At 37.7% G+C, this 24716-nt stretch overlaps 1 protein-coding gene across 3 annotated transcripts in view; it reads left to right on the plus strand.

Moving 5' to 3' along the window:
• Positions 1 to 24716, plus strand: part of atosa (atos homolog A) — a 91008-nt gene that overhangs the window by 58631 nt on the left and 7661 nt on the right. For 2 of the 3 annotated variants that reach the window (XM_063065966.1, XM_063065968.1), the window contains exons 2-11: positions 750 to 934; positions 1102 to 1307; positions 4752 to 4877; positions 6262 to 7840; positions 14526 to 14654; positions 16073 to 16152; positions 17265 to 17370; positions 18844 to 19002; positions 19244 to 19312; positions 24454 to 24653. In XM_063065966.1, coding sequence (XP_062922036.1) covers positions 750 to 934; positions 1102 to 1307; positions 4752 to 4877; positions 6262 to 7840; positions 14526 to 14654; positions 16073 to 16152; positions 17265 to 17370; positions 18844 to 19002; positions 19244 to 19312; positions 24454 to 24653 — 2839 coding nt within the window. The remainder of the gene's footprint in view (positions 1 to 749; positions 935 to 1101; positions 1308 to 4751; positions 4878 to 6261; positions 7841 to 14525; positions 14655 to 16072; positions 16153 to 17264; positions 17371 to 18843; positions 19003 to 19243; positions 19313 to 24453; positions 24654 to 24716) is intronic. The other variant, XM_063065967.1, reaches the window with a different exon arrangement.

The raw sequence follows: 24716 nt of genomic DNA on the forward strand, positions 1-24716 counted from the left end.
GCAACATGTATACTGACAGCTGCAGTTGTAATCGCCATGAAGTGCTGAATTTTAATTCCTGCTGCTAATTATTGGCTAGGTTTGGTATCAGCTGGTAACAAAGGACCCACTGTATATGTTCAGCATGAATCCTTCCCTGTGTGTGATGGGATGTAGGTATTATTGCATTTAAAGAAGAAACAAGTGTTTTTATGATTGATCGTATTTACATCTTCCATTTTCTACTAACAGTAAAGTCTAAATGTTACCTGAAGTGGAATATGGTAAAGAAATACATTAGTAAGACCTGTATTTTTTTTTACTTTAAAGAGCTCCAGGAAAATATCTTTGGTGGTTTTAATTGTCACAAATAGCTGACATGGACACAAATAATCCAGGACATGCCCTTTTCTTATTGCTACCATCAAGGAGGTGGTACAGGAGCCTTGAAGACACACACTCAACTTATCAGGAACTGCTTCTTCCCCTCAGCCATCAGATTTCTGAATGGACAATGAACACACGAACACTACCTCAGTATTTTTTCCCTTTCTATTTGCACTACTTATTAAATTTTGTTATATGTACTTAGTGTTTTGTGTTTACAGAGTTTCAAGAACTTGCTGAACTCCCATTTACAGCAGTGAGCATTATTTAGTATTTTGAGTTTGTTCATGTATAGGCATCTGTACGTAATAAAATACTGATGACTAATAAAAGGGTTATATAGATATCTTGTGCATTAAGTAGATTCTCTTTGTTCTTTACAGATACAACAGATGAGTACTTTGAATATGATGCAGAGGAGTTCTTGCTTTCTCTGACGTTGTTGATCACAGAGGGTCGTACACCAGAATGCTCGGCAAAAGGTCGTATAGAAGGGTTTCATTGCCCTCCAGCACAGCTTGGACAGTCCTTAAGTACAAAACACGAATGCACTGAGAAAGTGCCGCAGGTACCTCTGGAAATAAAATTTTTACTGGGTTCTATTTTCTTTTTAACTGAAGAAAATCATATATAATGATGCAGAATTATAAGATTTGTGGCTTTAGTTCTGGAAAAAGTTGTTTTTCAAATATTCTTTTGATAATTTCCTTTCTTTTTGCACATGTATTCTGACAGTGTTACCAGGCCAGAAAGACCAGATCTCAGGTTTTGGTTCTGTGGAGGAATAATACTTCCATCATGGTTGAAGTGATGTTGCTTCCTGACTGTTGCTATAGTGATGCTGACGGTCCATCCACAGAGGGGAGTGATATAAACGACCCTGCTATCAAACAGGATGCTTTGCTGCTGGAAAGGTGGTCTTTACAGCCAGTTCCCAAACAGTAAGTCTTTGTTCTTCAGCATAATGCAATACTAAAAAAGTCAATAAAATTAACAGATATCTAATATATTTTTCCTCCTTTTGTCTTGTAAAATTAATGAGTATGCCTACAGTTGAAACAAAGAGCATAAATACAGACACCATTGTCTGAGTCTAAGAATCAGTTTACAGGCCATGTATTTGTTAGAATTTGTTTAGATACGGCACACTATAGCTGTCGACTTTAATCATTTTGTTTCACAATAAGTGAAAGACTCAGAATCTGTTATAAGTAGAAGTACAATCTTGGTACAATCTTCAATGTGATAAATTGTTTCATAATCCATATATAAAATAAACTGCAAGTTATTAAAACATTGTGATTAAATTTGTTATTATATGCACCTTTAAGAAAGCATTTCCCTGGTAGTTGTCTTTTGTAGTCTACTTTTCTAAATGCTGTTTCAGAAAATATGCAGCGGTTTCCTGAGTAGATAAATTAATTGCTGTTCATCCCAATGTACAGATGCTTACATAACTGGAATAGTTCAAACCACAGTTTCAGGTGCATTTGCACTAAGCTGCTTTATCCTCCTGTTTAGACTGCCAGGGTTTATACATTAGTTTATAGACTGGGGAAAATAATTTTCTCAGTAAAATGTCAGTTAATTTGAGTAATGGATCAGGATCAGCACTGTAGTTAAAAACAACAACAGAAAAAAGATGAAATCATGTTAAATAATAAACTTAAATGAGTTTCAGTCACCTCAAGAAAAGATTCGTGTATAAATCTGCTGTCTTTAATCTTAAAGAATGCTTCAAGGAGCATTAGCCAGCAAATTTTACTGAGCTCCATGAGGATCTGTTAGTGCTGGTGCCCGAAGACTTTGTCAGAGATGTAGGTTTTAACAGATGTGGCTCAAGTATAGAAGCAGAGGTTGGGCGGGGGCAGGTTTAGGGAGATTATTTGGTATATAGATACTTAGTAATTGAACATACAGCCAAAAGTAGTGGAACAATTTTAATCTGAGAATGATCTGGGGAATGCCCTGGATGAGATCAACCAAAGTATTTCTTGGACAAAGTATTGTTTAATTGGAAGGCACTTATTAATTAACAAGCACAGTGATGTTAAGAGAAATGGGCAGAGACGGGTGAGTTTTGGAAGACCTTGAGAACACTAAGAGAAGAAATAGGTTTATGTTGGAGTAATCTCAAATCTCAAATCACTCTATTCATGAAGGAATAGTTCAAGGGTCTTAGCAGCAGATCAAATGGAAATTGGTGATCTTAATTGCATGGAAGCGCCTTTTGGGTTATATGTGATATCAAGATTGTAAAAGAAAAACATTGCCAATATCATCATGTGTTATTTTGTGGCAGCAGTCCAGTGAAAGCCATAAAAAAGTACAATGAAAATAATGGTGCAAAAGAGGAATAGTGACATAATGTATATGAGGTCATGGACTGTTTAGAAATTTGATGACAGAGGGGTAGAAACTGTTTCTAAAGCATTGAGTTTAGGTTTTCAGACTCCAGTGCTGGCTCCTTGATGGTAACAATGAGAACAAGGCATGTCCTGAGTGGTGGGAGTCTTTAATGATGGATGTGCCTTCTTGAGACATCCTCTTTTGAAAATGTCCTCAATAGTGAGAAGGTATTTGCTTGTGATGGAGCTGGCTGAGTCTACAATCCTTCACAATATAATCTGTAGAAATTTGCTCGTCTTTGAGAGGATACCAAATCTTCTCAAACTCCTAATGACATCGAGCTGCTTGTACGCCTTCTTTGTGATTGATGAATATTTTGGGGCCCAAATAGATTCTCTGAGATGTTGATGCCGAGGATCTTGAAGCCATTTACCCTTTCCACTGCTGACCCCTTAGGGAGGATTGGTGTGTATTCTCCTGACTTCCCTTCCTGAAATCCACAAGCAGCTGCTTGCTAAAGTTGAGTGCAAGGTTGTTACTGTGACATAACTCAACCAGCCAGACTATCTTATTCTTGTAAGCCTCCTCATTGCCATCTGAGATCCTGCCAACAACATCAACAAATTAATAGAGATGGAATTTGAGCTCTGCCTAGCCGCACAGCCATGAGTGTAGCACTGACTATGCTCTTTCAGTGAGGAAGTCGAGAATCCATTTGCAGAGGGAGGTGCAGAGAATTTGGGTTTTGTTGATAAGTAGTGATGGGGTGATGATAGTGCGTACAAAGCAGTTTTGAAGTGCTGCAATCTTACCATCATTGTTGGATAAATGTTTTACTAGTAATACTCCTCTGATGCAGGAGAAATTAATTATTACTTCCTCAGTTCTTCATTCTTCACTAATGACTTTTCCATAAGGTCAGAGGTTAGGATGTTTTCTGATTGTTGTGTTCAGATTTTGTTGCAATTCCTCAGCAAATGAAGCAGACCATGCTAGCACTTGGTAAGATCTAAACAACAGTTAGCCCTGGGATGGAAAATTGAAAGTAATATTTGTGCCATGAAGCTGCTAAGGAGTGACTACTTCTAACAGGGAGGGAATGTTGAGGGAGAATTTAATCACTTACCCTTGATGTTTAGCGGCATTACTATTACCAAGTCCCCTGTCATTACCATCCTGGTGGCCGTCCATTGATGAGGAACCCAAACAGACCAGCCACATGAATCTTGTGGGTATAAGGACAGGTCAGAACCTCGCTTTCCTTTGGTGAAAGAGCTTTAACACCAGCACAAGGCACAAGTCAGGAGTATGATGCAATACTCTCCCCTTGTGTGATTTGAGTGTAGCCTCAACAACTCAAGAACTTCAGTGCTGTCCAAGAGAAAGCAGACTCTCTTTCTCAAGTGTTGTCAGCAAACATGCACAATTTTTTGAAAGTGGTTTCTTGTGTATTATGGTTTCATTGTAGGGAGATTGTATCTTACCTTTGTTTGGGAACCACAAAGTACATGTTTGTGTTGGTCCTTTTGAAAGCTAAGTTATAATTTCTTTGTGTAGATACAGCACTGTATAAGAATCAATTTGCTTGCAACTGGAGTTACTGAAAAGGAAGGGACATGAGCTTCATTATTATTCATCCAATTGTAATGACGAAAATTCCTCGTTTTAGATCAATGGGTACGTTTGTTAAGAAATGGAGAAGGAGTTACTTTTTAATAACTGTCAAGAGGATGGTTTATTATAAAGAAACTAAGAACCTGGTCACTCACTACAGTCCATTCTTTAGTATCTCCATAGCACACCTTATATTTTTAATTTTAAAAAATGAAATTACTGATTTATTTCTGAAGAATTGCTTTATTAAGGTTATCATTTTTGTTTGAGAAAGGCAAGAAAGAACTGTCATTCCCTTCACTGTATCCAACGAGAATATTAGATTTTGATAGTGTTTCAATAGTGTGTATGTTTGACAGATGTCTCATTTTAACAATACTTTGAACTAATTATATTAATGTTTCCTATCTTTTAATTTTAAGAACTGGAGATCGTTTAATTGAAGAGAAAAGTCTTCTGCAGGCTGTTCGTTCATATGTCTTTTTTTCTCAGCTGAGTGCTTGGCTGAGTGCATCACAAGGTGCAGTTCCACGTAATATTCTGTACCGGTGAGTATTATATAGAGAGAGTTAGAGTTCATTGTGGGAATGTGCTAGGTTTTTCACTTCTGATATAAGAAAGGTAGATTAGAGCTTTTTCTAAGTAGCAATGAAGCTATGAATTACAGGTGTGCATAAAGGACTTTTAAGTACAGGAATCACTAAAAAGCTTATAGCTAAATCAAAAGTAATAACTAAAAGGTTGATGGGTGTGGAATTTATCATGAGATCTGGAGTATAAGAGGGTTACAGATATGTTAGAGCTGTATAACCTCCATTTGGAGTCCTAGAGGTGAACTTTAAGAAATAATTATTTTCCTTTAAGGATATGTAGGATGTATTTACCAGTGTTGAGTTATGACAATAGGTTGTATCGGTTAGGTTTAATTCCCTTGAATACCGAAGATTAAAGAATGATTTGTTATAAATGCTTAAGATGATTTAAATGTTTATTAGGGTAAACAAGAATGAAGCTACTCCTTTTGGTCAAAGAATCTAGAACCTGGCTCCAATTTTAAGATTATGGCTTGGTGCCAGAAACTTGCTCCATCCATAGCTAGTGGGATTCAGGAATACAAATAGGCAAAAATAAACTATAGTCACTATTCTAATTGTAGAAGTTTTCGATCAGCAAGACTTTTATGTCCTAGGGTCAAAGTAAGTAGATGGATTTTAAAGAACAGATAAATCACAATCTAATTGAACGGTGGATTTAAGGGGCTGAATATCCTTTTCATGTTCCTGTGTTCTTTCTTGCCCCTTTTATACCTTTGATACAGATGATGCTAAAATAAATTAGAGTTCCACTGACACCGGCACCTTTCTAGAATGCTACTCAAATTTACCATTCACTACCACCCCTGACAACTTTGTCAAGTCCTGAAGCAGTTAAGTTCAACTGAGTACTTTTGATGTATAGTCACGCTTAAAGTAGGAGCAAAATGAAAACGGCAAGATAAACTGTTTTAGCAAATTGACTGAGAGATAAATTTTGGCCAGGTCTCTTTGGTAGAGGTCCCTTGTTCTCCAAAAATCCACTTTAGAGAACTTACGGGACCATGGTTTAACATTTCATCTGAAAGGTGCCACCCCTGACAGTGCAGCACATGGGAACATCTCGTCTATAGTTTCATGCTGCAGTGTGGCTTGACTGTTCAGCCTTTAAGCTCTAGGCATGGGAACTAACCACTGATTTGAGGTTGACTCAACTGCATGTAATCTTCAAAAAAGATGCAAGAAGCAGGATGTTAGGGACATCAGACTGACTTTTAGTACCGTCATTTTTGTTGTCCCAGCTAAAATGAAATAGCTCGATATGGATATGGCATGCATTAATGATCCTTTGTGTAACAAAATTCCAATGCTTTTGTTCATGACTTTTTTTAATATTTAGGATCAGTGCAACCGATGAAGATATGTTGCTAAATTTTACACAGCCACCAGTTGAACACGTGTTTCCAGTTCCTAATATTTCACACAGCCTGGCTTTGCAAGTGAGTGTGCTATCCCTCCCTAGGCAACCGAGTTACCCATTGCTGACATGCAGTATTCACACCAACTTCAGTTTCTATGGGAAAAATATCCCCAATCAAGAAAAGGAAACTTATCAACGTACCATTGTAAAAGAGCAAGACTATTGCAACATGCCACAAGTACAACAAAAGTACAATAAGCAAACATGCACTGCTATTCAAAACCATGAATTGTTGCCAACAAGTTCAGTAAATGTAAGAAAATGCCCTTCTCCTGAGATCTCGGAAACAAACAAAGTGGGAATATTAAGTGATACTGAAAAAATATGTGATATCAGAAGTTCACAGACTAAGTCTCAGTCTTGTAAATGGGCAAATACTGCTGAAATAACTAAGGTACATCCCTATGAAACCCATACAGTCAAAACCTTAAAGTCATTTTCTGTGACAGATTCCAATCAAACCAGCAGTCCATCTACTCGAATGTCCTTGGGTGAGATGAACCCTTTGATAGGAAGCTTGCTTCAGGAAAGAGAAGAAGTGATTGCAAGAATTGCTCAACGGCTGAGTTTTTGTGATCAAAATCCTCCATCTATTTCTGGAAGCCATTTTAATACAGTACAAGAGTCAAGTTCAACAAGTGCAAAACTACTGCAGAGCTCTTTTGAAGAAGAAAGCCCAAGAAGTACAGGGAAAGAAACACTTTGTAGTTCTATCACCCACACTGAAAGTAGTTTCTTAGAAAACAAAAAAAAGGCCAGAACCCCATCTCAAGATACTCCAGTCACATTATGTAGAAAGGCTAAATTTGGACACGATAAAACAGCTTCTCCAAAGCCACAGACACGAAGAAAGCTATTCCCAGCTGATTCTTTTACCGATACCATTGGTAAATCTGAAACAAAACACTCTGCTGAAAGAACTGTAAATAAGCATGGTAAATCCGAACTGTCACAAATCAATTATGTAGGTAAAGTGAACTGGAAGTGCCCAGCATCTGGCAACAGTGTAAATGAGAAAAAATCCAAAGTTGAGTCATTGTGTTCTGGTTCCTTCCATAAGAACATTGTGAACTCTACAGATAATTCTGAATTAAAACTACGTACTCCTATACATCATGGTCCTTCAGAACTTGATGCCAGTGCATTTAATAGAGACAAATCAGACTGTTCCTTTAACTCGGGCACTTGTTCTGAAAATAGTGTCAACAATGCAAAAAATAATCCAGTTAGTATAGAATGTTCATGTGCCTGGCATTCAGACTCTGTAGAATGTAGCAAATTTGGGACTAAAAGTGAATGCAATAAATTGGATATTTCTGATGACCATTCTGGAACAATAAAAACAAATGAAACTGTCAGTTCAAAAAAGCGAGACCAAGAAAAGATAGACCTGCAAACCCAGAGCTGTGATGCATCGCAGTGCTTACGTAATTCAACGATGCCAAGAAGACTGAATGGAGACTGCAGAGAAAGACCTGGAGAATATCAAATGCAAAATGTAAGAAAACTTTACCTTTTACCATATTGGTAGTTTTTAAAAAAAAATCTATGTTGGTCTCAAATAAAAGCTGTTTAATTAGACTTGCACTAAAGTAGCAGCTTGTTAACATCATACTTAGCGCTTTATAGTCCTGATGCAGAGTTTCCAACTGCAACTCAGACAGTTCCTTTCTTCCCACAGATACTGCTTGACCTGCTAAATTCCTCCAGCAGATCGTTTGTTGCTCTAGCTTTTATAAAAGCTTCATTGTAGTTGACATACAAGTCTGCATACAGCTTTAAGTACAGCTGGTAACATCCTGAGCTCAAATAAAGCTAATGGAACATACATCAGAGTTGCTGGTGAACGCAGCAGGCCAAGCAGCGTCTATAGGAAGAGGCGCAGTCGACGTTTCAGGCCGAGACTAATGGAAGTCTGTATTCTGTCTTTAGGAAGAGAGTTCAATCCTATTGTTTAGCTTCTATGATCAATCCAATATTAGATGATTCAGATTATTCAGTAAATGACTAAATTTGCCGATAATAAAAAGATAGGTGGAGGAGCTGGTAGTGTTGAGGAAACAGAGAGCCTGTCAAGAGACTAGATAGTTTAGGGAATGTGCAAAGAAGTGGCAAATGAAATACAATGTCGGAAAGTGTATGGTCATGCACTTTGGTGGAAGAAGTAAACGGGCAGACTATTATTTAGACAGGGAGAGAATTCAAAATACAGAGATGCAAAGGGACTTGGGAGTCCTTGTGCAAGATACCCTAAAGGTTAACCTGCAGGTTGAGTTGGTTGTGCCGAAGGGGAATGCAATGTTGGCATTCATTTCTAGAGGTATAGAATATAAAAGCAGGACTGTGATGTTGAGGCTGTATAAGGTACTCATGAGACCACACTTAGAGTATTGTGTTCAGTTTTGGGCTTCTTATTTTAGAAAGGATATACTGACATTGGAGAGTGTTCAGAGAAGATTCACGAGAATGATTCCAAGAATGAAAGTGTTACTCTGAGGAACCTCTGGCAGCTCTTGGGCTGTATTTCCTGGAGTTCATGAGAATGAGGGGGTAGCTCATAGAAACATTCCGAATGTTAAAAGGCCTGAACAGATTAGATATGGCAAAGTTATTTCCCATGGTAGGGGATTCTAGGACAAGAGGGCACGACTTCAGGATTGAAGGATGTCCTTTTAGAACTGAGATGCGGAGAAATTACTTTAGTCAGAGGGTGGTAAATCTATGGAATCTGTTGCCACAAGCAGCTTGGAGGCCAAGTCATTGGGTGCATTTAAGGCAGAGATAGATAGGTTCTTGATTAGCCAGGGCATCGAAGGGCATGGGGTGAAAGCAGGGGAGTGGGGATAACTGGAAGAATTGGACCAGGCCATGATTGAATGGCGGAGCAGACTTGATGGGCCGAATGGCCTACTTCTGCTCCTGTATCTTATGGTCTTATTATTCAAGAATAATGGATTCCATGAGAACTAAGCTCATAGCCTTGGAAACCATGCTGGGATCATGATGCACAAGTACCTGTTGGCCATGGTGTGGATGAAGGAAGCATAACAACAGTGTGTCATCCATCCATTTTCATGGTTGTAGCATCCTGCCGCCTCATTGGTTGAGCATATAAGTTGAAAAAGGGAAATGTGCATTGCCAATCTGACCTGGAATGCATTGAAGTATGACACTGTACGAGGGACAGTTTCCAATACTTTTTCATATTTGATAGACAAGGTGGTCAGTTAAAAAGAGCTTTTAATATTAGACCTGAAGGTTTTCCAGATGTTTACAAAATAAAAGCTTGTGTTCTTAAAGGGAGCTGTACAAGTCAAGTTCTGAGATTATGGATTCAGTGTTGAATATGTCTTTAACTGCAGTATCATATCTTCTCATTTGCTTAATTCAACTCACCGTTATCATTCTGCTCCCAACAATGTCTACCAGTTAGGCCCACATTCATAATATTGCTCTGTACACATAATCAGGAGTGCTGCAAAATACACCTATCTCAGCTTGCCGGCCACATTGTCATGACGATCACATCAATCAAATTGATTGCATGGCACTGCCATACATCCTTCATTGTGCAGGACACAGTGATTGAGAACTGTGAAGACAGCAGGAGGTAAATGGATGGATCAGCATGTACTGATCCTCCATGGGAGATTATTGGGATTCTCATTGCTATGGCCATTGAAATTGATAGTATCCATATGCTCTGTCCTCATTCTAGTATTCCATGTTTCTCCAACTTGGGTATATTCTGATTTTCAAGCTGTAACTAGTGTAAGCTTGGAAGTCTTAATTTCTTCCCTGTACCACAGTCTTAACTTCGTTGATTTTTCATTTCAAATACCCTGGTGGGTGGCTTAACAACAAGAGGGTAAAGACTTTTACACTAGCCCCAGTTTGGATACTAGCACTACTCACACCGTTCTCACTGTTACCATCAGGTAGGAGATACAGAAGCCTGAAGGCACACACCCAGCGATTCAGGAACAGCTTCTTCCCCTCTGTCATCCGATTCCTAAGTGGACATTGAACCCTTAAACACTACCTGACTTTTTTTAAATATATAGTATTTCTGGTTTTTGCACGATTTTTAATCTATTCGATGTACATATACAGTATAAAGTATACTGAATAAGATTTATTGTTTTATTTATTATTTTTTTCTCTTCTGTATTATGTATTGCATTGAACTGCTGCTACTAAGTTAACAAATTTCACATCTCATGCCGGTGATAATAAACCTGATTGTGATTCAATGTTCTGAGGATAGTAGAGTGACAGAATCTTCAATTAATGAAACACAGGATGCAAGTGGTCTGAGTGATAAAGTAATAATACAGCATGGAAAGAGACCCTTTGGCACAATTTGTCCATGCTAATAATGGTGCCCACCAGGCTTGTCCCTTTTGCCCGCATTTGGCTCATGTCCCTCTAAACCCCTCCTAATCAATGTACTTAAGTGTCTTTAAAATGTTGTTATTGTACCTCAAGCACTTCCTCTGACAGCTCATTCCATATATTACCAAGCTCTGCCTGAAGAAGTTGCTTCTCAGGTCCCTGCAGCAGAGTTCATGTGTAATCTTGCCTTCTAGTTTGTTGGAGGGAGAAATTGCACACAAACTGTGCTGCAGGTGCTTCAAATGAAGACTTTGGTCTAGGCTGTGGAAGATTGCTGATGAATTTTTTTAATGTATTGGGTCATTTGGTTGCCAGTATAGCATAAGTACATGTGCTAGAGCAGACTGTTACAGAACAGAATAAAGGCTTCAGCATACACTCCATTGGCATCAATGATTCACTACCAGTGGTTGTACGCCAGTTGGATATTTAGGGAAGTGCTGTGGAGAGAGAAACTGATGACATTTAAGGTTGATAACATTTTGTCAGATGAAAGATCATTAATCTATATTAATATTTGTATTTCTCTCTCTACAGATGCTAAAGTACTTACGGCATTTTCTGTTTTACCAGTTGTACTTTGTTTTTACATATTGAAGGAGTTTAATGAATTTTGGTTCTATGTGATCAGCAGTGGAATGCAATGTTCAAAAGCAATGTAGATTGGGCCATAGAGAAACCTGGACCCTTAGCAAAGAACATTGCTCTAGCTGCCTGCCGGTCAGAACCAGAGAGAATTAAATGAAGTCACTTCCCACTGAATGATCTCCCTTACCCATGATACCAGGTAAATTGAGCGTTTCCCATCTTTGGCCTGAAAGGAGCCAGGGACAAATTATAATCATCTCCAGAACTGTCACTGTGATGGTGCTGTCCTGCTTTCAGCAGGCAGTAATGGATGTAGGAAGTGACAGCCTCAAGTGAGGACACCTAAAAGGCTTCAATATTGTTCCTCTGAAAGTCAGGCAGGAGGTTGCCCTACTTCTCTCCTACTTATGCAGCTCAGAAGTAACTGACAAAAATGTCAGTAAAAGGGTCCTTGGTGCTTGACATGTAACTGCGGAGGTTTAAAATTTGGAATAAGTATAGAAAGCACAGAACATCTAGAACCGAACACCCTTACAAGCATGCATGTACGCCACAAACACCACTTAGGAGGTGCAGAGAGGGATAGTAGCTACTAAGAAATAGGTGCTACTGGTATAGTTACTCATTTTTCTATCATGTTAACTTCTTCCAACTATTAATTGAAACTGCCTGTTATTTATATATTTTAAATATCGTTACCTGCTGAAAGGTTTTATCTATTGCACCTTTCCTTAGGAAGGTTGCAGCGTCTTGGTGTATGTTGCTCAGACGTTCACTTTAGAGATACTAAATTGCAGTCCTCGCACACAAGCACATTTTTTGTTACTCATTTTTTTTCGGAGGAGAGTGCTTCTGGCAAGGCCATCATATTGTTATCCCTAATTACTGTAGAAAAGTTGGTTTTGAGCCACTTTCTTCCAAACAAAACTACTGGGCTTTAAGTAGAAGGTGAGTCCCTTATTGACAACAAGCATGCCCAATTACCACGTTGAAGGATGTAATCTACAGAACAGAGGGTAGGTGGAGAAACTGGAAGAGTCTCAGCAACTTGCTGATAAGCATGATGTGCAGGTTGTTCAACAGTGTCATCCCACTTTTAGCAAACACACCCAAGGAACAACCACTGAGAGCAAGGAATGGAGGACAGTTAAACAAGGGCAAAGAGGGACTCAGCGCCTGCCAGATGGAACACTTAGTGAAGAACTCTTCAGTGATGTGCTCTATCCCACAACAATCCATCCTAGCCAGACAAAGTGTCAGTAGGGAAATGAAAAATAATAATTTGGATGTAAAGAGAAACTAATTATAAATTCAAAATTGCATCTCTCACTTCCTAGAAGAGGAGGACGTGTGTAAGAACTTCAGAGATAGGATAATTGTGACCATCTCCGAGGAAGGAGAGAAATCCAGCTGGGCTAACTACAAAGGATTGTCCTTGCTGTCTGCCACAGAAGGAGAATTGAACCCTCAGGGGCCTCTTCGGTGTCCTCCACACTACTCCCCAAATAGCAGTTTGAATTTTATCCTACCTATGTGGAAACATAAGGGACATGATTCTCACTTTGTCAACTTTTAAGAAAAATGTAGGGAGTAGAAGTAGCCCACATACATTGTCTTACTTCTTGCAGAGCTTTTACCTTCTTTAGCTGAGAGGGTCTTTGACACATTCTTGTAAAATTTGGCGGCTTGCAGAAATCTACATAGTTTAAAATATGTGTGCACACATTCAGGGGTTGAATTACAATCACCACAGAGTCATTTAAGAAACATTTAAGCGCGTAGGCCTTACAAAACATCCAGGTTAAGGTCTCGTATCAATCTGCTGCTGCAGAATCGTGCCTCCTGACAATAAATGTCCAGGAGAAGTTTATAACTAATTTCTAGTTTGAAAGGCAGTTGGAAATGGAGAATAAATGCTGGCATTGCTAGTGATGTTTCATGAATGAATAGGGGAAAAACAATAAAGAGTGATTTAACATTTCCCAATTGCAGATAGTGAGAGTGAGGATGTGATGGGCAGTTGAAAGGGAAGCTGATAGCATTGAACCCTAGCTGGGGTGCAGAGAGGAAGAGATAGAGAGACAACATTGGAGTAATCGAGAAGAGGGGTGGTTGATCAAAAGAGTCTAGTCAATGGGAGATTGTAGCTTATGTTGAAATAATTTTTTTTCCAATTGGTAAGTAGTAGGACTCAAAGAAGTGCAAACCTTTTGGATCCATCTGTCCGTTACTTTTATTAGTTTTGCTTTTCAAGTAGTCTGAAAAACTTGCCCAGTTGGGTGATCGTCTGACCAATCTACCATCTCTGATCCAATCTATCATCAGCTTCACAATCTTGCCTCCTTTAAAACCAGAAGTGTGCACTCTTGGTTAAGTTTTAGGATTTTATATTGCATCCAGTCCAGTTTACCCCAGCTCACTCCCCCAAACAATTTTGCACTTAGACTAGAAGGACACCAAATGTTCTAGCATAAACACTGTAATTTTAGAGATAGTCATTCTTCTGCACTCTTGTCACATTTGAACCGTTTTTCTGCTGATTTGTTGTGCTTGTTCAAGATCACCTCATCTGTCTTTTCCAACCAACAGAGGCAAGTCATCATTAGGGGTGTAGATTCAAAGAATGTTTGATGGCATACATTATCTACAGTACTGTGTAAAAGTCTTAGGCACATGTTTAAAAAAATCTGTAAAGTGAAGATGCTTTCAAAAATAATGAAATGAAAAGTTTAGCTATCAAAAAAATTACTATAAAGAGCAGTAAACAGGTTCAAAAAAGCTAAATCAAATCAATACTTGGTGTGAACACCCTTTACCTTTAAAACTGCATCAATTATCTTAGGTACACCATCTTGCAGTTTTATAAGAAAATCGGCTGGTAGGTTCTCCAAGCATCTTGGAGAACTTGCTACAGCTCTTCTGCAAACTTTGGCTGTCTCACTTACTTCTGTCTCTGTAGGTAATCCTATAGAGTCTCGGAGATCTGGGCTCTGTGGAGCTCGAACTGTCTGAAACCATATAAAAAAAATACTAGGACACCTAAGTCTTTTGCACAGTATTGTAGGTGTAGTACCGCCCAACATAAAAGCAATAAAGAACACTTCGGAAATATCAAAAGTTTTAAAATTGAGATTAACCTATTAAACTATACTTTATGACAAAATTTTAGTTCGGGTTCATAATAAAGATTTTCCTTGCAGAAGAATTTTTCAAAATCTCCACTGAGACCTTCTGGAAACTTTTGGAAGAAGCAAAATCGTCGTTCATTAGATGGAATCTCAACAAAAGTTTTTCATCCATGTACTGGATTACCTTTACATTCAAGTCCTGTAAGTTAAGACTGATGACAATTTTTAAATATTTTAATGCAAAAATATAGTTTACAGCTTTTGAACGTTTATCAAAGCTTTACAAAGTTGAAATACTGTTATCATTTTGACAGTTTTAAAATTGGGTATTTTACATCTCGAGTCCCCCATGAAACAATAACTAATACAGGTGTTTTCAGTCCTAGCTGCGTACAAATCTATGCACATTTTTTCTTATTGCTTTGTTTTAGAAAGGAGATTTTAAAATGTTAATGTTAAAATGTTAAAACCTCATGTTTCGAAGTGTTGCACTTACATGGTATAGTACTGTTTCATTAGAACTAGACATGCAAGATTTGAATTATTAAATTACATTGTCTTTAATTAAATTTATGACCAATTTCAATTAAATTGAAATTGGTCATATGTGCACCCTAAGAAAATAGCACATTTATACTTTCAGATAGTTAAACAACTTATTTCACATATTAACATAGATTTCCAAATTTGTTCCTGTTGCCAATGCTAACAAGGTCTGATATTTGAGTTATACAATTGTTTATTTATCAAAGTCTAGAAATAACTCACACTTGACATCCTCTTTCTGTTTGGCAAACAAACATGATGTAATCTTGGTTGAAAATATTATAGATTATCAAACCTCCTCTTTAAAATGATAATGGAATTCAATAAGGGAGATCCGGAGAAGCCGTGTTGTTTTCTGGTGAGGAAAATCCAGAGCACTGTCAGAATCTTAGAATTAGAGTTTGATGATTTAGGATGAAATCAGGAAGCAATCCAAAAAGCACTCAGCCTGCACCTCCCAAGAGACTGTAATGCTGCGTCAATTGAAATCTCCAAATACAGAATTTATAGATTCATATCTGAAAAGGCTAAGAGCAAATGTATAGATCAAAAGCAGGTGAATGCAATTGAGGTACAGATAATCCATGATCTAATTGAATGATAGAACGGGCTTGTGGAGTTGAATAACCTACATCTACATTCCTATATATATACTGTTTAATACACTGAAATCTCTTTTTCTCTACCTAGGATTCAAACAAAACTATGTATTGACATACTGTTCCTGCAGTTCCATGCTGGAGGGCTTTGCTTTTGGGACATTCTTGATAGCATCAGAATGTCGTGTTCATGTACTGTAATAAAACATTTTTAAAAACAGAAGCATGAATAGATCATTTGGTTGTCATGGAGCTCTGTCATTCAATGAGATTATGGCATTTTTTTTCACTTCACCCCTCTTTTCCTGCACTAAATCCATATTTCTTGATTTCCTTACAATCTTGAAGTCTTGTATTTCCTCAGGATTATTGTTGAGCATTGTTTATTACAATCGTAGGAATGGTTTAGTGTCAAAGAGTCTGTAAATCGGCATAACTTAATTGTTAATAGAATTTATCTTGTTGTACATCAAGGTTCCACCGAGAAAAATACAATCGGGATACTTTGACCTGGACACTTCATTGCAAAGACTAAAAGGGGTACCTTGCAAAAGGTATTTCTGTGTCTTTTTCTACAGTTAAAAGAAAGTGGCATTCATTATTAATCAAGTGACAGTCTTTTGATACAGATGCTTACCAAATTTAGTCGGCAATTTACTCATCAACTCTAATGGATTGCATTTCAGAATTTTTAGGTTGGCTGTGTTCTATTTTTAAATAATTGTTTTAACTGAGAACATTTTGCTCTATTGACTTTTCTTAAATTCTTTAAGCAAGCTACAACTGACCATTTCTGGTCAAGAGACTTTGAAATGAAGCTGTAGGTGAAATGGTGATATTGGGATGACCTATCCACAGAGTTGTGTGCCAGAGAACCCGTTTTTTTTTAATATTTATGATAAATAATATCACTATCTGAATTTGAATTGGATGTCTTGATGCCACTTTCCTCATTGGGATATATTTTAATCTCCTAGTGCCCAAATAAATATTTCATATTTCTGTCCTGTAATATTACTGGATAAATAATATGTTTTAACGTCTGCAACCTGCAACACTATTTAGTAAAAAGTCCACGTCAGACTTTTCCCTGATCTACATCAACACCCTTTCTATTTTGTGGTTGCCAAAGTCAGTTTTAAGAATATAACTTGGTGTTCTAATGTTGGTATTATTCAGTACATTTGCTCTTAAGTATCAGTAATAGAGTTGAGCACCATCTGCTGGCGAGTCATTGGTGTTTGTTATGAGGCATTTGATTTTGACCTGGTACTTGTGCAAAAAAAAAGATGCTCATTAAAGCCAAATAAATCAGTATTGATTACCAGCATAAGTATCCCCAGTGAAGAGTTGAAATACAGAAATGGAAAATACTGCAAAATGGAGGAGGGAATGGGGGCAGAACTTGACATTGTTGCACTGATTGTTGGAAACAATTTACTGTGAAGGGAATCATATATTGAAACACACAATTTAGAAATATTAGTAACCGTTTATTTGAACTAATTAAGGATTAATATTCTTTCTTTAATTTCTAACAAAATATTCTGTTTGTACAGCTTTTACTATTGAACTTAATAAACTGTTTGATTCCTTGTGTTATTGACTCCACTCGACACAAGGCAAAGTTTCTTAGTTCTATGACGTGTTCTCATTTTATTTATAGCCAGAGGAAGTATTTAAGACCAGAGAATGATGCTGACCAAGGGAAGCAGCAACTGAGTGTTAGTGCTCCACCCGCAACTAGTCTAAGCCTACTTGGAAACTTTGAGGTACAGATTAGTAATGCATATGTATCATTCAGAAAGAAATAATTTAAACAATTGATTCAGTGTTTATATCATTTAAAAGAGGTTTTTTACTAGAAGGACCATTCTTGGGTTTTGAGTTTCCTTTGCTTGACCTTTAAAGACTTTTTGGATTTATTCACTTCTACTGTTGTATTACCAGTTCACAAATTTACTGGTGGCAAGCTTGCAAATGGTGTAACTGTTTTATACTTTATTGTCGCCAAACAATTGATACTAGAACGTACAATCATCACAGAGATATTTGCTTCTGCGCTTCCCGCTCCCTGGATTATAAATTGATAGTAAATATTAAAAAATTAAATTATAAATCATAAATAGAAAACAGAAAAATGGAAAGTAAGGTCGTGCAAAAAAACCGAGAGACAGGTCTGGATATTTGGAGTGTACGGCCCAGATCCGGGTCAGGATCCGTTCAGCAGTCTTATCACAGTTGGAAAGAAGCTGTTAACAAATCTGTAAAAGTAAAAGCAGCAAAGTCATAACAGCTACTGAAGAGTTTTTGACTGGCATGAATATGTTTTTACTGGATAACATATGAGTTTAGGGAAGAAGATTCAGAGATTAGTACAGAACCCTTTTAGAACATAAATTATGCAATCAAGAATAACATGGCTCTTTTAATACATGTCAGAAAACAGCACTGGCAATGTTGATTACCTTGATACTATTTGAATATTCGCAGTATCTCAAAGGAATTAAAGTGTTTCCAAGATTAGATTGTGATTCAAGAAAATAATGTGGTAGAAAATAGTATTGAAAAATATCTACAGTGTAGTTGGAGAACAAAACAAGGACTTTAAATTGATTCAATTTTTCCTACGCTTCCATTTTTTAATGCTTCTTTTCGAAATAGGTTCTGTCACCACCAGTGTTGCAGGCAGAGTGACCATACATTGTCCCAACCCCAGCCTTTTTCTTTTGAAGGAGATCCTAAACTCATGCCAGATCTTAATTTACCAATGAATGGAAATATTTTCTCTCTACTGAATTTTCCTTTGTGTAATTTTGCGGCATCTTCATCAGATCCTCTTTTTCCCCTCCAAATTTCCCATGGAGAAAGCTTGGTGTAACAAAATTACAATTTCTCTTGTCTGTTCACATATATGAAGTTTGTCAGCCTCTTCTGCATACTGTATGTGGTTTTAATCTTATTTATGTAAACCATCGAATATTAGACATTCAGGTCTGTTTCTCACAATAATGAGATACGCTACTTGGTAGAATACTGGTGGGGTTGATTAAGCAGATTTGTTATAAGAGTATTTCATTAAATACAGGGATATTGAAATGTCCGGAACACTAATGCAAGAACTTGATCAGATATTTAGTGGTTAATTATTCAGAAACATTACAAAATGTACCGAGAATAAAATATTGTAATTCAGTCTAAGCTACCTTGCAACTCTTAACATTGATGTATCTTAATGTTCTTAGGAATCTATTTTGAATTTCCGCTTGGAACCTTTAGGAGCAGTCGATGGTTTCACAGCTGAGGTGGGAGCAAGTGGAACATTCTGTCCCAGTCACATGACTCTTCCAGTTGAAGTGTCCTTCTACAGTGTCTCGGATGATAATGCACCATCACCCTACATGGTATGTGTTATCACACATTCTTGTAGTTAAAGACTTGTGATCAAGGTCATGGTGTAGCAGTAATTGATTAGGACCCTATCTCACTGACTGGTAAATCACTCACTTATTCATTTGTTGAATTTTGTTTCTTGATGGGTATGTTGAAGCTGATTCTTTTCAAATTAGTCAATTGACTTTTTTTAAGAACTAGAATATCTCATTTGAAACAATCTGTTCTGAATTGAGGATTGTATGTTTACAGGGTGTGATTAGTTTGGAATCCTTGGGAAAACGAGGCTATCGAGTGCCCCCATCAGGAACAATACAAGTGGTAAGTTTAGTTAGAACTTGTACCTGATTCGTTGATGGCTATTTATACCTATGTGAAGAAACACCTTAAAAAGAACTGGTGACACATTGTGCCTTGGTTAATTGCCAGAACTGATTATATCTGATGAAATTACCAGAATTTTCACCTAGGAACTGGTCAATAAAGTACTGTTTATTTCAGATACTTTGAATCGAATGTTTCTCCCCCACATGTTTCAACTGGGTACTATCATCAAAAATAGACTCGCAATATGTTCCATATCAATCATAACACAGGTGTCTAAATGCAGTGATTCATATCTCAAGTGAATCAAACTTCAAAGTTCAAATTAAATATCTTGAAAGTACAAACCCCATTTCCAGAAAAGTTGGGATATTTTCCAAAATGCAATAAAAACGAAAATCTGTGTTATGTTAATTCACGTGAACCTTTATTTAACTGACAAAAGTACAAAGAAAAGATTTTCAATAGTTTTACTGACCAACTTAATTTTATTTTGTAAACATACACAAATTTAAAATTTGATGGTTGCAACACACTCAACAAAAGTTGGGACAGAGGCATGTTTACCATTGTGTTACATCACCTTTCCTTTTAATAACACTTTTTAATCGTTTTGGAACTGAGGATACTAATTGTAGTAGATTTGCAATTAGAAATTTTGTCCATTCTTGCTTGATATAAGACTTCAGCTGCTCAACAGTCCGTGGTCTCCATTGTCTGATTCTCCTCTTCATGATGCGCCATACATTTTCAATAGGAGATAGATCTGGACTGGCAGCAGGCCAGTCAAGCACACGCACTCTGTGTCTACAAAGTCACGCTGTTGTAGCCCGTGCAGAATGTGGTCTGGCATTGTCCTGCTGAAATAAGCATGGACGTCCCGGGAAGAGACGTCGCCCTGATGGCAACATATGTCTCTCTAAAATCCTAATATACACCTCAGAGTCAATGGTACCTTCACATACATGCAACTCACCCATGCCGTGGGCACTGATGCACCCCCATACCATCACAGATGCTGGCTCTTGCACCTTTCGCTGATAACAATCTGGATGGTCGTTTTCATCTTTGGCACAGAGAACTCGACGCCCGTTTTTTCCAAAAACTAGCTGAAATGTGGACTCATCTGACCACAGCACACGGTTCCACAGTCTTTCAGTCCATCTGAGATGAGCTCGGGCCCAGAGAACTCGCCAGCGTTTCTGCATAGAGTTGATGTATGGTTTCCTCCTTGCGTAATACAGTGTCAAGTTGCATTTCTGGATGCAGCGACGGACTGTGTTGAGTGACAATGGTTTTCCGAAGTACTCCCAAACCCAGGTGGCTATAATTGTCACAGTAGTATGACAGTTTCTTAGGCAGTGCCGCCTGAGGGCTCGAAGATCACGCGCATTCAACAGTGGTTTCCGACCTTGCCCTTTACGCACTGAGATGTCTCTGAATTCTCTGAATCTTTTCACAATATTATGTACTGTAGATGTTGAAAGACCTAAGTTCTCTGTAATCTTGCGTTGAGAGATGTTCCTTTTGAACTGACTAACAATTCTCTCACGAATTTTGGCACAAAGGGGTGAGCCACGACCCATCCTTGCTTGCATAGACCGAGCCTTTGATGGATGCTACTTTTATACCCAGTCATGATACCTCACCTGCTACCAATTAGCCTACTTAATGTGGAGTCTTCCAAATGGTGTTACTTGAATATTCTGTGCACTTTTCAATCTTATTTTAACTCTGTCCCAACTTTTGAGTGTGTTGCAGCCATCAAATTCTATATTTGTGTATATTTACAAAATACAATTAAGTTGGTCAGTAAAACTATTGAAAATCTTTTCTTTGTACTTTTGTCAATTAAATAAAGGTTCACGTGAATTAACATATCACAGATTTTTGTTTTTATTGCATTTTGGAAAATATCCCAACTTTTCTGGAAATCCATTTTCTTGTGGGCATACTCAATAAATCCATGATAGAATAATAACCAAAACAAAATCAATGAAAGACTGCACTGACTAGACATTCAACCAGTGTGCAAAAGACAACTGTTACGTACCCCGTAACTGGGTTGCCAAACCAGCAGAAATGGATCACTCAGTTGGAGTCTGGAGTACTAGAACTAAGAAAGTTTTATTAAAGAAACAAGCAACACAGTAATCGAAAGGATAATAAATGCAACAGTTCAGCAATGATAACCACACATGTGCACAGAATTAAGATAACAGCATCAATCAAGCTCTATCGTTGTCTAGGGGTAAATGACCAAATTTCAAAGTGACTCAAAGTTCAGTCCAGTTTAGTAGTTCAGTTCGCAGTAATCGTTGCCATGGCGATGGACAACGTGGGGGAAGAGAGAGATAGAACAGGAACAACTGATCATTCAGACACGGCTTCACTCACAGACCGGCGAGATGGCTCACAAGCAACTTTTTGGGCGGGTCCTTGGTGATGTCACCTGAGGTCACCGACTGTGACCCCTCCTCCAGATGCGGTCGATCCTCTGCAGTGAACCCGGCACCCAGGCAAGGGCGGACACACACCGGGTTCCCGCTGATCGTACCTTTCCACCCTGGCTGTTGTCTGATACTTCTCACCGACTCGTGAGAGGCGTACCGCTTCCAGGGTCTCGTTGCCTCGGGTGTCGTGTGTGTCCTGCCTTAGCGAACCGGTCCCTTTTTATCCCCCTGCTGGGGTATCGCCTGTCCATCACTTCAAACAGTTCAAGGTTCAAAGGGGGGAGCCGCTCCAGACAGCTCTCTCTCCCCCGTCCCTTCATTACACATCTCCAGACGCTGCTCCATTGTTCCTTATCTCTCCTTCCCCTGAGGGCAGGTGGCAGACCACTTGCTGATGTCACTGATGCTAACCCAGGCCAGCAAACATCTTAATTTTTATGTGTATTCTCGTCACACAACAAACTGCACAAATACAAAAATAAATAAATGTTAATAAATAAATAAGCAATAAATATCGAAAACATGAGATGAAGTGTCCTTGAAAGTGAGTCCATAGTTAGATAGTAGCAGTACGTTGCATAATTAATGGAAATTAATCTGTACTCAGTTTGGTCCAGTTCTGTTTATCTGTTTTAAAGGTGCTCTTTGAGTGAAACTAAGTTGACGATTATGATTAGAGAACTCCAAGCTCTTTTTCAAAAATCTCTGTGGGATTAGCCACCTCCTAAAAGATTACAGGGCCTCGGAAAGAAATACCATCCTATTACAAACAGAACTTCCTTAATACTAGACTTGAATTTGACATCTTTCTGGATCAGTACTGTCAATCCAGCCTAATTACAAGAAATAGGAGCAGGAAGAGCCATATGGCCCCTTGAACCTGCTTTATCATTCAGTAGATTGTTGCTGATATGATCATTGGTCACAAGTCCACTTCCTTGCCTGATCCCCATATTCCTTGATTCCCCTATAGTCCAAAATTTTATCCATCTCAGCTTTGGATGAACTTACTGGCTTGACATCTACAGCTCTCTGGAGTGGAGAATTCTACATTCACAGTCCCATGCGAGAAGAAATTTCTCCTTATTTTTTATTAGATTAGATCACTCTCTGAGAACTGTATTCCAATCAATCATTTAATTTGTTGCATTAATTTTATTTTTCAGTAGCCATATTGTTGTGAAATGGAACTAGCTGAGGAGGCTGACCACATCCATTTTAGGATCTGAATAGGAATAGAAAATCACTGCTGTATTTATAGCTGATTCAAAACACGTATCCACATAGATAATCTGTATAAATGATGAAAGCTTATCAGTGATAGCGAATAATTTGGCTCAAGAGCCCAAAATTGAGAATTATCTTTAAGAAAAAAAATCTACTATTTTATGAATTGTTATCAGAGTAATGCAACCATATTATTATAATCCATTTTTTGCTTTGAGAATGGGAATAGGCTGAGATTTCGTCATAGAGGTTATGTGTGTCATTGCAGTCCTTGTCATTGATACTGTAAATTGGTTAGCTTTTAAGATTATTCTACTGCAGTTCTGATTTTCTGACTACTACTTACATGACTAGTACTTCCTAATAGGGGTGCAGATTTGGTGAGTTGAAATGCATGTCATTGTAATCATCCTCTGTATTCAACACTGCTTACAGAATGTGTTTATAGATGCTGCAATTTACTCTTTGATCATATTTTGAGCAACTATTCAAAGCTAACATCAGTCCATACTTTTTGTTCTTCTGCATTAGAATAACGCAAAGGAAAAAAAGGATAAATAAATTTATTACTTAACTCTTCTTAGGTGTAGATGGCCTACTCCAATTTTCTTGTGCTTGTATGATATTTTAAAAGTACCAAATATTCAGTTTGATATAGTCTTTCATTGCATTTCTAAAGATGCCTAGGTAGCTTAGCCTTATGCATTGCAAATCTATGCTCACATTTTAAAATATAGATTTTACATGAGTTTGTGCATCTTCAGAACTTTCTGGCCAATATTAATCTCAGAACATTGCTATGTAGTAGATTATCAGGTCATCTTTACAAGACTCTTTCTGAGAGCTTGCCATGCCAAATTGGTCACTGCATTTGCTATTTTTCACTTTATTTACATTTTAAAAGGAATACAAAAGGTGCATTATAAATAGCGTACCCCCCCATTCCGTGTGTTGACAGAGAGGCATACAGTAATGGGATAAAAGAATGATTTTTATTTTCAACACTTCACCACATTGATGTGTGGCGCAATGCAGGAAGCCCTCATTGCATCTTTAGCAGCAAAAGAATCGGGCCAGTTATTACTGCATTGCTTTATGTTTTATTTTCCGGCTTTAAGTGGCTTTGGCAAACTGGTAGATATTTCTCATGGACAGGCATACCCTACCCATAGTTGGCAATGATGATAGACTAGGAGAAAACAGAAATCAAGTCTGTTTAAAAAGTTTGAAAATGTTGCAACGTCATGCTATTATTGGTCATTAACATCAATATGAATAGATTTTTGCAGTGTAGGTTGGTATTAAAACCATTATGTCATGGTTCCCTAAAGGAATATTTACATTTTGTATATATTAAATTTGCTTATCAGATTTTCTCATGGCCTGTAGAGCCATTTATGTAGCACTTTTTTCTATATTATAATAATTTATAATGTACAAATGTAAATTGCGTTTCAGACCTTATTCAATCCTAACAAGACAGTGGTGAAGATGTTTGTAGTGATTTATGACTTGAGAGAGATGCCAGCCAATCACCAGACATTCCTACGACAGAGGACATTTTCTGTTCCTGTGAAACGTGAAACTGTTGGACATGCCAATAAAGAAAACATAATCCAGACAGAAGAAAGGATACTTCGCTACCTCGTACATTTGAGGTAAGCAGAAAGATAAAAATAAATTCACAGTATATTGCAATTGTTATTAGTAGGGGTAGTAAG

Source organism: Mobula hypostoma, chromosome 13 (assembly GCF_963921235.1).
Source record: "Mobula hypostoma chromosome 13, sMobHyp1.1, whole genome shotgun sequence".
In the NCBI taxonomy this organism is placed as follows: domain Eukaryota; kingdom Metazoa; phylum Chordata; class Chondrichthyes; order Myliobatiformes; family Myliobatidae; genus Mobula; species Mobula hypostoma.